The sequence below is a fragment of the Canis lupus genome, chromosome 10 (genome assembly GCF_011100685.1).
Source record: "Canis lupus familiaris isolate Mischka breed German Shepherd chromosome 10, alternate assembly UU_Cfam_GSD_1.0, whole genome shotgun sequence".
Classification (NCBI taxonomy): domain Eukaryota; kingdom Metazoa; phylum Chordata; class Mammalia; order Carnivora; family Canidae; genus Canis; species Canis lupus.
Window position 1 is genome coordinate 20,883,514 of NC_049231.1, and position 12,270 is coordinate 20,895,783.

General features: G+C 47.4%; 1 protein-coding gene across 1 annotated transcript in view; it reads right to left on the bottom strand.

The window, feature by feature from the left end:
• Positions 1-5,642: 5,642 nt before the first annotated feature.
• PPARA (peroxisome proliferator activated receptor alpha) overlaps positions 5,643-12,270 on the bottom strand; it is a 65,475-nt gene continuing 58,847 nt past the window's right edge. The window contains 2 exon segments of the mRNA NM_001003093.1: positions 5,643-6,254; positions 8,393-8,840. Coding sequence (NP_001003093.1) covers positions 6,007-6,254; positions 8,393-8,840 — 696 coding nt within the window. The 3' untranslated portion in view covers positions 5,643-6,006.

The window sequence follows — 12,270 nt, forward strand, 5'->3', positions numbered from 1 at the left end:
CTTCAGGACGCTGCGCGAGCACTTCGTGACTTCAGACCTGGGGCTCTGGCCTCCCGGCTTTGAGGGGGTGCGGGGGACGGTGCAACAGGCTTGCTTGTGCTTCCTGCGTGTGACGCCTGATGAAGGGGACAGATTTACACAGGGAAATGAATTCTGCGTGGCTCGGGAGAGATGAAAAGCCATGTCTGTGTGCGCGTGTGTGCCCGTGTGCACACACGTGTGCCACTGCACGTCGGCTGTTCTAGCCCAGCGTCCTTCGTGTTTCCAGTAGGTTCCAAGAGCCAGGCTACTAAGAGTATATGTCAACTGATTTTAAAAGAACCCAAACCTTTGTTATTAGATGCGTGATTATAAGTTAGTAAAATATTTATTCTAAAATTTTTCTTGAACTTGAATCACAGTATTTAAGATACAGTGATCAACATGGTTCTTTTCACCGCACAGTGTAGGAAAATGACACTCAAATACAAATACTGTGATCTTACTGAGAAGGGTACCGAGTGGTATTCACGTATTGTGAGGTACATTTTGTTTGTTTGTTTTTAAGAAAAAAAGGAACAGACCGTCTGTGCTTTTTAAAAGATGGTTTTCCAAAAGTGAATGATTTCTTACTTTGGAAGGATTGATCACTCACTGGTCTTCAGGGCTTGAAGCTTGACTCCTCCCCCCCTCCTTGCCTTGCACGGGCCATGCTGAGGCCAAATGACCCCCTTGGGGCCAGGAACCCTCACATCCAAGCTCACGGGGAGGGCAGGTCTGCACTTGGGTCTGCTGGATGCTGCGGTTCCTCGAATCAGCCAAGTTCAGAGGCTGAGTGTGGGGAGAAGGGGGAGGGGGGAGGAGGCTAGTACATTCCCTTCTCTGGAGAAGCACTTGGGGACGTTCTTCACATTTGACCCGAATTAGCAAACATTTTAAATGAAAAAAACCTGATCCAAAGTCTTAACCCTATCTCTGATGTGTTAAAAAAAAAAAAAAGAAAGAAAAGAAAAACAAAAAGAAAAAAGAAAAAACAGTTTCTTAGTTTTTTTTTTTTTTTTAATGCAAATAGTGCATTGAACAGCTACAGGCCATTAGAGTCCTTGACGTTCTCCACTCCTTCCATCAAGATGTGACCCCGAACATGGATGCAGTTTGGTCTGTTCCATTTGGCAAAGAACTCCAAAAGGATGTGGCTGTTTGAGCTTCAGCTGGGCTGCACTGTATGGTCACCTCCCCAACCCCCGGTTTCCGAGAGGTGGGGTTGTCATCGGTGGCACCCGTCTCGTCTGTGTCTCAGACTGAAATGTCGAGAAGCAGATGGTGAGCTGAGAGCCCCCCGCAGGCCCTAGGAGGCGGCCCGGGCAACGCACGCTGGCCTCCAGCCTGTCCCTCACTGTCCTAATGCGTGGGCCACTCCCGCTGCTCTTAGGGGCCTCAGCCCCCTCCGCGGAGACTGAAGACACCCCCTGCACGCCACAAAACCAGCAAAATGGATGGAATTCCGTAATTTGTTTAATGCATGATGATTCACTTTTTTTTTTTTCCCTTATAAAACTTCCAATACCACCTCTAGTTTGCATTGTGGTTTCCAGAGAAATGTAGTGGATCTCCTATATCCTGAGTCAGACGGAAAGTCACTGCTATTCTTCTTACTCTGGTGCATTTTACAGGCTGTGGGGGTCAAGGATCATTTCCCTGAATTCTATTAAAATGGCACCTAAATATATAACTATATATATCCCAGCAAAACCGTCGACCTCCACCTTCGGAGCCTGGCAAGAATCCTTCATCCCAGGGGAACCCTATAAATCAGCTTGGACCAGGAGTAAAGAGAAGCTGGGCCACTTTCACAGGAGCAGAGCAAGTACAGAGAGCCTGGCTTTGGAGCCGCCCAGTGCCTGGCAGCGCCAACGCCATAAAGACTTTATATGTGGGGAAAACCCAGGAAGCCCTCAGCTGGTGGCAGCGGTCTCAGTTTGTGACTTCCACGGACAGCAGAATGTCCTCGCCATCCTGAGTGGACCCCACTGCCGAGAACTTCAAAGGAAGGCTCTAAGCAAGGGAGCCTTCCGGGGACACCTGCGGTGGGGGGTTGACGGACACCTTCACCCTCTTGACACGAGTTTGCAAGACATTCCAGAGACAGGTGTGGCCGCCGGGTCAAGACAAAAAACCCTCCATCCTGTGTCCAGCGGTTAGGTATCAAATGTGCTTGGTGCCACTGGGGTTTGAAGAAGTGGGGGGGGGCATGAGGCAGAAGTGCCTGGAGGCAGCATGGGGGCACAGGTGCATCTACTGGTAGGGAGCCCTTGGAAGAGTCACGGCCCGGCCGCGTGTGCCCGGAGGCATCTCCTTCCAGCCTCTTCTGGCTGGGGTCCCTCTACGAACAGGCTTAGGGAGCCAGCTGAAGGGCAGGGGAGGCCCTCCACACGTGGGTCACTGCAGGAGGTGGCCGCTCCACTTCTCCGAGACCTCGGTCATGCTGGAACGCAACTCCCACAACATGCATTATCTTTGAGGCTCCCTTGAAACAACGAAAGTGCCTCTAAGAAGTCCTACGGCCTTCCACTAGTCGGTGTGTAACCAGACAAAGGTGTGTAGCTTCTGAGTCTTAACCATAAACGATCGGACGGGAGACGCTCCAGAAGGACCCCGAGTGTTCCACGCACCTTAATTTTAGCTGTGCTTTTCGATGTATCTTACTGAGGTAGCTGTTATGCTGGAGATTTGGGGAAACAGTAGTTGCAAAATTATTAGCTTACTTATCATCATACATTGAACAAAGGAGTTTACTTGTGCCTGGAGCTTCTGCTTGGATCCTAGGATGCTGCCTTGTCTCCGGAACCACCGCAGGATCCTGGAGGCCGCTCGTTTCCTCGGAGCTTCACGCAGCCCAGTGTAGGAAATGCATCCGCAATGCAGAGAGAGACGTTCTCGCTCTTAAAAGGAAGAGAGTCCCTCTGAAAGAGGGGCAGCCCTCCCATGGGTACCCGAAGGCACCGTGCACCGGATTCTCCTCCTGGACCTCACATTCTTACTGACACACGTACACCTACTCTTTAGGTGCTTTAGAGGCATCTCATCCACGAGTGACAGGAAGGCCACAGGGGAAGCTGAGAGCAAGGCGGGAAAAGAGGAGCAGGTGACTGGCACTGCGGTGATACCCAAAGTGCTCCTGCCTCCCGCTCGCGCTGACGCAATTGCAAGCATCCTAGTTTTGTCGATGCTGGGCTTCACCAAAGCGGCCACCGGTGTGGGCAGCCCTCAGGGTGGCAGGGGCAAAATTCCGAGTGTGGGACACCCGACTGGAAAGGCCCAGGAGGAGGAGGGGAGAAGGAGGAGAAGGGATGCTGAGGGATGGGGAGGGAGAGGGCCGGCTGGCTTCCTGGATTTGTCCTTGTCAGCCCTTGCAGACAAAGGCTGTTGGTAATTTTGGGGTCTCGCAGGCGTTTGGCACTTGGTGGCTACAAACAGGGACTTGTTGGAAGAGCGTCAAGGTGGTGACAAGGGGGCTGCCCCCATGTGCTGAGTTCCCCAGCAAAGGAGGGGCTCCATGCTCCGGTCTGAGGCTTCTCGAACCTGTTCTGCTGTATCTACTGCACTCTATGCTGACGTCTACTGAAACCCAGCGGGCAAGAGGGGCGCTTTAACGGGTCCCTCCTGGAAATGCTATGGTATTTTCAACTGGTGAATAGTTCGTCCATATCTGACTGTCGGTGGCCTGAGAAATCTTTGTTTAGGTGGCTCAGATATTCTGTGTGGCAAACAGTGACTATTATTTAAAATGAACGGGAATCTGTGATTTTTGTACTTATCCATAAAAGTGAACCAACTCAAGTGACTTTCGAGCTGAGGTCTCTGCAGCCTCCCTCATGGCCTCACCAGGATCCTGGCTGGTAGCCTCTCTGGGCCCCAGGAGAGCCAAATGCTCACTAATACTCGGAATGCAGAACCTGGGCCTTCCGCAGACTGGCTGTCCCCGCAGAATGCATGAAATAAGGAGCTTTTAAAAATAAGTTTTATGAAAACAGAGACAGTGAGTCTGGAGCCTGGGTCTCGAGGGTCACCTTCCGAGGCCACATCCGTGAATGGCATCTGTCTGGGGCCATGTGAGGAGAGACAGGCCAGTGGTGGCATGGACGGGACACAGACCTGGTGCAGGTCAAGCCACGGCCCTCCAGGCTCACCAGCCCAAGAGGTGGAGAAGAACAATGACACACGTGTGCCCTCCCTCTGACCTTGGATGATCTCTTGACTGCTGTTGTTCACGTGTGGAAATACTTCTGTTTGCTTCCAACAGATCCTCTGACTGGATCATGCAACAAAGAATGAAAACGACCAGTAAGGTTTAATTTTGAAAAGCATGTGCCTGTGGTCACGTTCGCCTTTCCGAGGTGAAGGCCCACTGTTTTACCGTTCTCTGTCCCGTTGCATTTCCATGACGCTGATCTTGGGAACTTTATTGACTTCAACCCTAATCATTCTTCAAGAGCAAATCACAGCAACATTACAGAGTCAAGTTTTCTAGAGACGGAGGGGACAGCGCCCTGTGGGGTCAGGTCCTAAGAGCTGCTGCGAGGCAGGGGGTCAGAGGCAGGTGGCCTGGGACCCCCACCCCTGCACTTCAGGGACCCCGGTCGGCCCAGCCTGGAGGGTGGGGCTGCTGCACCTCCTCTGACAGGACATGTACCTACCATGGTGGACAGAAAGAGTCTGGACAATCACCACCATCAGCACTGCTTTTGTAACTAGACCCAGGTTAAGAAATGATCTTTAAGGCTGAAGCAAATATTTCAGATGTTGGGAAAACCACCCTCCACACGTAATTGGAAAACTGTCACATGAAGGAACTCTATGCCTGCCCTTCTCATTCTCCACATGGTCCCCCTGCCCCCGGGCCCACACTATAAAGGCCCGTGTGCCTCATCTTTTACACTCCCAGGAGCAGCTACCACCACCGAGGGTTAAAAAAATAAAGCTGCGTATTTTAAAAAGCAACACAGGAAAAGACCAAGGAGCTGCCTTGACACATGGGGCCCAAAGACACGTTGGCAACCAACCTGTCGGTTTGCCCCCCGCCCCAAGAAAACACTATCATGGCCCCCAAACAACCTGACTCGGTTGGTTCAGATTTGATAGGAGACAGAGGTCAGAGGGTCGGAGAGCTGACACAGTCTCCGTTTGTCTTGCTCCTGCTGACCACGGGACCACAGACACCAGCTGGAGAAAACAAGCAGAGCGTCAAGTCCGGGGGGGGGGGGGGGGGGAGTCTTGAGACTCAGTTTTCTGGGATCTTCTAGACAAACCTAGAAACAGGCCCTCCTGCCTATTAAGTCACAACCCCCAACACAGTGAAAACCGACCGACTGTTGCATTTGGATAGCTTATCAAATAATCCTTGGAAATTTCAAATCCTCTGATTAAGAAACAGCATGTTAAAAAAAAAAAAAAAAGAAACAGCATGTTGTCTTTCTTCAAATTCAGGAAACAGAATTAAAGTCTCCCCAATAAATATTTTGCTGCTTTTAAAAAATAACCTAACCTTTGGATTCATCTAGATTTACAGGATTATAAAAGTTAAAAAGTGCTGATTAGTTTCCAAAACGATACAAAGGAGCGCAAGAGTCAACAGGTGGCAGAAAGAGAAGACAGACCACGTATTTCAAGGTCACCAGTTAATTCAAGGCTACACGGCTAATGTGATATAAAGAAATCTGCATGGATTAACATCAAGTGAGTTAAAATCAGACTGCTGGGCATCATTCCCCTTAATTTTCCAAGAACTGCCTATCAGCTACCTGTCACCGGCGTTTCGACACTTGGCACGCTCTTACAAGTACTGATGTGAAAAAGAAAGAAATGTGGTCTAGGTTTCCGGTTACCTAGGGCTCATCCGTCCCATTCTCTAAGGTGAAAATGGTGGAATTTGTGCAAAGCAGGCATTGCTCCCAGTTTTCATTTGTAGTGCTGTCGACTTTAAAAGTCCTCGAAGAGCTGCTTGTCGTGCGGTTCGCTCTCAAGCCGTCAGTACATGTCCCTGTAGATTTCCTGCAGCAGGGGGTGCAGGGCTGCGTCCGACTCCGTCTTTTTGATGACCTGCACCAGCTGTGCGTGCTCGGTGACCAGCTGCCGGAGGTCTGCCATTTTTTGAAGGAGTTTTGGGAAGAGAAAGATGTTGTCCGGGTGGTTGGTCTGCAGGTGAAGTTTGAGCACATGCACAATGCCCTCCTGCATTTTTTCAATGTGTCCCACGTTTAGAAGGCCGGGGCGATCTATTCTCAAAAGAAATAAGAGACGGTTGTGATAAACCTCCCACGGACACCTCCTAACTGTTTATGGGTTCGGGAGACCAAACATTCTTACTCTTACACTGCCTTCCAATAACGTTGACTCGGCGGGAAGACAGACCTCGATTCTTCCAAAGTCACTGGGCCTAATGCGCAGACAGGACAAATACTCGATCCTAAGTATTTTTGTACTCCCTTAAGTCGACCAGCTATCCTACACCATGGCCCTTTCATTTTGGATTTCCTTGATGACCACCAATTAGGGGAAAAAACCCAAAACATAGGAGTAATCAGACATTCTGATGACGATTAAAACAACCAGTTTTGTATAATATGAAATGAAATACATCTTGAATCAAAACTAGATATTCAGTTTTAAGTTCTCCACCACTGTTTTAAGGATTGCGTTAGACTGGGTTTTGTGGTAAAAAGCACTCGTTAGGGGAACAGATGCTAGGAATCTTCCAATATGAATCTGCTGCATAGACAGTGGAGTGAGATGTGAGTGGTAGATGCTACCTCGATGGGGTGCTGACGAGCCCCAGGAATGCCTGAGATCCGGTGCAGGCAGTTCAACGTGTACACCACACGCCCTCCCTGGGGCAGCTCAACCGCAGGCACCAGACCTCCTGGGACAGAGGAATGCACACGTCCTGGGCACACGGGTCTTTGGTCTAGAGTATTCCCTGTCCCCACTGCCATCCAATAGGCAGTGCTCTCTTTAAGGCCCCACTCCTTACTAGGGTTGTTAAAAGTGCTGCTAAGGATGTGGACTTTTTCATTGCTTTTTCTGGGGTTGTAAAATGAATATAATTACTAACTTTTTAAAAGGAGAGATTAAAAAAACAAAGTGAATTCCCCTCGTAAGGTTTAAGGTATACCACACCAGACACTTTTCTGTACATAGGATTGATATATGATTTTTTTTTTTGAGAGAGAGAGAAATGGAGAACATGTGCGGTGAGACTCCCCACTCAGTGCAGGGCCCAATGTGGGGCTGGATCTCACGACCTTGAGATCATGACCTGAGCTGAAATCAAGAGTCACATGCTTAACTGACTGAGCTGACCGGGCGCCCCGGGATTGATAAGCGATTATAACTTCTTTTAGAAAACTCTGCTCGTACTACCTATAAATGGTTGTGCGCTTGCTTTTTACTCACAGCACTACATCTCGAGCATACAAAGGACAATGTAGATTATGTACAACTGTTTTTGCATTTTACATTTTTTGCCAGAGCAGAAGGACTCCCTCCACCTGACTGGGGGCAGCTGAACAGTAACAGGAACAGGCCTTGTGGGGCTTCCAGCGTCTGGGCGTCTGTGGCCAGCCTCAGCCCTGCAAGTCAGCAAACCGTGCAGGACAGTACAGCTTCTGGCAGTTTGCGGCAGTGGTCGGTGGTCACCCCCCTTGGCCTCCCTGGGGGCTGGGTGAGGTCAGCTGAGTTTACGGTATAGGGATGACCTTCTTATACCAGGACAGGGTTATTTAAAGGAACATGACACTGAGCCAAAATTCTGGGAGCTGCAGAGCCAGCTTCCTTGCAGAGAGGCCCAGATTTTCCTTCACTGGGATCCATTTCCTTTGGCAAAGCAAACTGCAAACACTGCCAGTGAGCTACTGATATTTTTCATTATGAAATGGAATAAATATACCAATGGTGAAATAAACTGCACTAACATCTGTACGGCCCTTTATAGAATACTGCCTATAATACGGATATAACACTATAATAATAGAATTATATAACAGTAACATGATACACTGTACATTGTAACATAATTCTTTCTAATATATATTAAATATATTAGATAAAACTATATTACCATTACACCTAATATATTATGTTTGATATGATTATATTATGATTACAAATAGAATATTACATATACAACATAATTATGAATGGGACATATTCATTTACTGCACAACTATGTGTTTATATATAATAATGTATGCTGTTATGTGATATGATAGGATATAAATCTCACTGAATTCCAATCGGCGGCGATGTAGGGGCATAGACGCCCTCCCATCTGCCAGCGCATGCTCCACTGTGCATGATGCACGTGTGCACCAAGAGGCTGCAGGTGACACGGCGCTGGGTTACGTCAACGACTTACCTCCACAGCAAATGATAGCAGCCACAAAAAGGGAGATGTCGCTGTCATCTAGCTCCAGTGCATTGAACTTCATCGCAAAATCAAACTTTGGTTCCATGATATCACAGAACGGTTTCCTTAGGCTCTTTAGGAACTCACGAGTTATAAAGCCATTTCCATAGGCTACCAGCATCCCGTCTTTATTCATCACAGAAGACAGCATCGCAAATATGGCCTCATACACTCCATATTTCAGTAGAGTGACCTGATCATTCAAGTCCAAGTTCGCGAAGCCAGGGATGGACTTGGCGAACTCCGTGAGCTCCGTGACGGTCTCCACAGATGTGCACTGGCAGCAGTGGAAGATGCGCACCTCTGCCTCCTTGTTCTGGATGCCATTGGCCACCAGCTTGGCCACCAGAGTCTTCTCAGCCATGCACAACGTCTCCATGTCATGTATGACAAAGGGCTGCAAAGAAAGACATGGAAGTGAGCCAGGTAACTGCTGGTAGGCTGTCCTCTTAATTATCGGTGAGCTGATCAGCAGCCACTGTCTGCAGATCACCTGCAGAGAAGCGAAATGTGAACAAAACGCAGTCTCTGTCCTGAAGTAACCTCAGAATTGGCTGGGGACACAAAGACATTCGGAGAGAACTAACGGCATATATCAGTAAGACAGTAATCATCGTTGCCTCACACCAAGTGGGGATTTCATCGCCGTGAAAGTGAAGTCCTGATTTCAGCAATATAGCTAAGAAGAGAGTATTCGCAAAGCACTTTGAATATTTTATAATATTCTCTGAACTCCTAAATACTACTGCGATGGCCCTAATTATAGTAATTTTAAAATTTTATCACCAAAGTACAGGTGACACACAGTGTCATGTGAGTTTCAGGTGCCCAACATACCGATTTAGCAGGTCTACACATCACGCAGTGCCCGCTCCGACGGAGTGGAGTCACCAGACAACGTAACTACGACGCCGCTGACAACAGTCCCCATGCTGTCCTTTTCATTCCCAGGGCTTATTTATTTTATAACTAAAAAAAATCTGTGCTTTCACCTCTTTCGCTCATCCCGCAAGAATTCTCAATTTTACCATTTTATGAACTTTGGAGGTAACCATCGTTATCTGACATTGACTGCCATGTGACTAGGTTTGGGGAGTAAACATACAGAACTCAGAAAGTTGGCATTTGCGTAGCAATCAGCAAACAAGCATTGTTAAGCCCTTGCTCTTTAGGGATAAACTGGGAAAAACCTGAAGCACCCTCGTTTCCCTGTGTGTAAGACTAAAATCTTCATTTTGGTGCTCTGTGTTCTGGAAGAAGCACCGAACCGCAGTGCTGGCAACTTCCATGTTGCCTTACCATTTGCTTCTAAGCCCACGGGTCCTGCCATTTTCTAAGGATCCAGTTGGAGGAAAGAAGAGACTGTTGGCCGTATTATTTGAAGCCAGCATGCCCGGAAGGGATTATATATCTGGTGGGGCACAGGAGAACGGACATAAATGTTTTGTGCTGTTGGCCAAAACACACACCGGATCTGTGTGCAGAGCAGAAGAAATGCCAGGCTCTGAGGGATCTCTCTGACTTATAATATGTTCTACCAATCAGTAACAAGGCGGGCCAAAGTATTATTTTCCATTTCTACCAGGATAGTTTTTTTTTTAAGATTTTATTTATTTATTCATTTTTTAAAAATATTTTATTTATTTATTCCTGAGAGACAGAGAGAGAGAGAGAGAGAGAGAGGGAGGGAGGGAGAGGCAGAGACACAGGCAGAGGGAGAAGCAGGCTCCCTGCAAGGAGTCAGATGTGGGACTCGAATGTGGGAACCACTCGAATCTGGGATCGCACCCTGAGTCAAAGGCAGACACCCAACCGCTGAGCCACCCAGGCGTCCCTCTACCAGGATACTTAAATGTGGAATGCATAAGCAGCTCGTTATTTTAAGCCTCACTCTGCCAATGGGCAAAATACATCACCAACCCTGTATGTGGCCCCGTGGCATGATGTGGTCCCTATTTCTGGGCCCCCAAGAGCATCTGGAAGAACCATAGCCCAAAACCACCTGCAGGGCACCTGGAGGGCATACTTATCTCAGAAGCAAGGCAGATGTGTTGGCACATGGCAAGGGGTTGTCTCTGAAATGTTTAAACAAAATCAGAATTTGCAATACAGGGTTGGACAAAACAATAATTTGATTCTACATCTGAAGAAAGGGGATACTCTAAAAATTACCCACGAAAAAAAAAATAAAATAAAAATAAAAATTACCCACGAACGAGTGAAAACATTCTGAATACAAAAGCCTGAGTCCTGAATATCTCAAGTGTGACTGAGGAACGCTAAAGTTGTCTCCCTCCAAAGACTGGAAGAAGCAGGCCACGTTACCATTGTTCGGGGGCAGTTCTGCTTCACTTGAAGTAGCTCAGAGCAAAGGCATGAACATTCTAGGGTGGACGGGAGGGATGCTCTTGAAGGATACATAGCAGTAACCCTTCGATTCCAGTAAACACGCTAGTAGGCCACCTTGGCTGTATCACTGGCTTTGTAAAAAAGTACATAAAAGCATTAAAAACAAAGGTTGTGTGGCCTGAAGACATCTGGGAAATGCTGAGTTCTGTGAAGTTAGGGCCTCCGAAAACCTCGACCGCAGCACGGATGCACCGCGAAGCTTCAGCAACAGGCCAGGCCAGGCAGCGGTGCCCCAAGTGTGTGATCACAGAGGACTTGCATCCTTCACTAGAGTATCTTGCAGGACTGGCCACAGAATTTGCAGGATTCAGAGCAAAATGAAAACATGGGGCCTGTCATTCAAAAATGATGAAGAATTTCAAGAGAGTGACAGCGGGGCGTTAAATGCCAACGTGAGGCCCAGGCCTCGTGAAACAGGACACACACCCATGAAACCCGCCCAGGACTAGTTTTATGTGAAACATACTCTCGTAAATGGGGATGCGACTGGTACAAATACTTTGTTTTACTTTTATAAAATTATCACTTGGATTTTAAGAAGGCAGGGCCTCATTAACAGACAAAATTAGAAACCATCTGAATTCAAAACCAGTGCTAACATTAAGAAACCAACGTTTATGGAAGCTCAAGAGAAAATGCATATACTAACACACTTGATAAACACTGTTGATAAGACTATTTTTAAGAATCCATGCTGCTTATATTTAACTATGGAATGCGCCTTTTATACTTAAGTTTGGAAATGAATGTATCTGACATCACAGGTGGTCATTGTAGATAAATAAAGCATGTTGTCACGAGTTTAAACAGCACGAGGGAGAAAGCTACCCAGCCTCCCCCACAAATTATGCCCCACCGAGACCAGAAGGTTCCCCTAACTGACAACTATCACTGCACTCACACCTGACGCTGCTCTGTATGTGTTAATGACAATACTGACAAGAACTCGTCTTCACATACATCTAAATAGTATTTTCCACATAAAGTCAGGCAGCACCATCTTTCAGGAAGAATTTAATTGTGATTGGTAGAATTGCTTTGGATGAAACCATTTAATAAGCTTCTGGTTAGGTTTTACTACACATTTCTAGAAACAGTATAAAATATTAAGTATATTTTTCAATCTTAAGGCAACTGAAGTCATGGGTATACTATTTCAACAGAACACAGTGGGCAAAACCCCACCATGGGGTGAATCATTTCAGGATGGTGCCCAGAAGGCCCCTTGTCCTGAAGATTTCAAAATGCTGAGAGTAATGTGGGAAGCCTTCTTTTTTTTTTGGGGGGGGGTAAGCCTTCTCAAAACAAGTGTTAGAGTCTATTCTCAGCCACATGCCAAAAATTCATCCCCTTGCTTCATTCATTCTTCTCAGATAAGACACTTGACTCTGTTACTGGCTTTCTGCAACGGACTCATG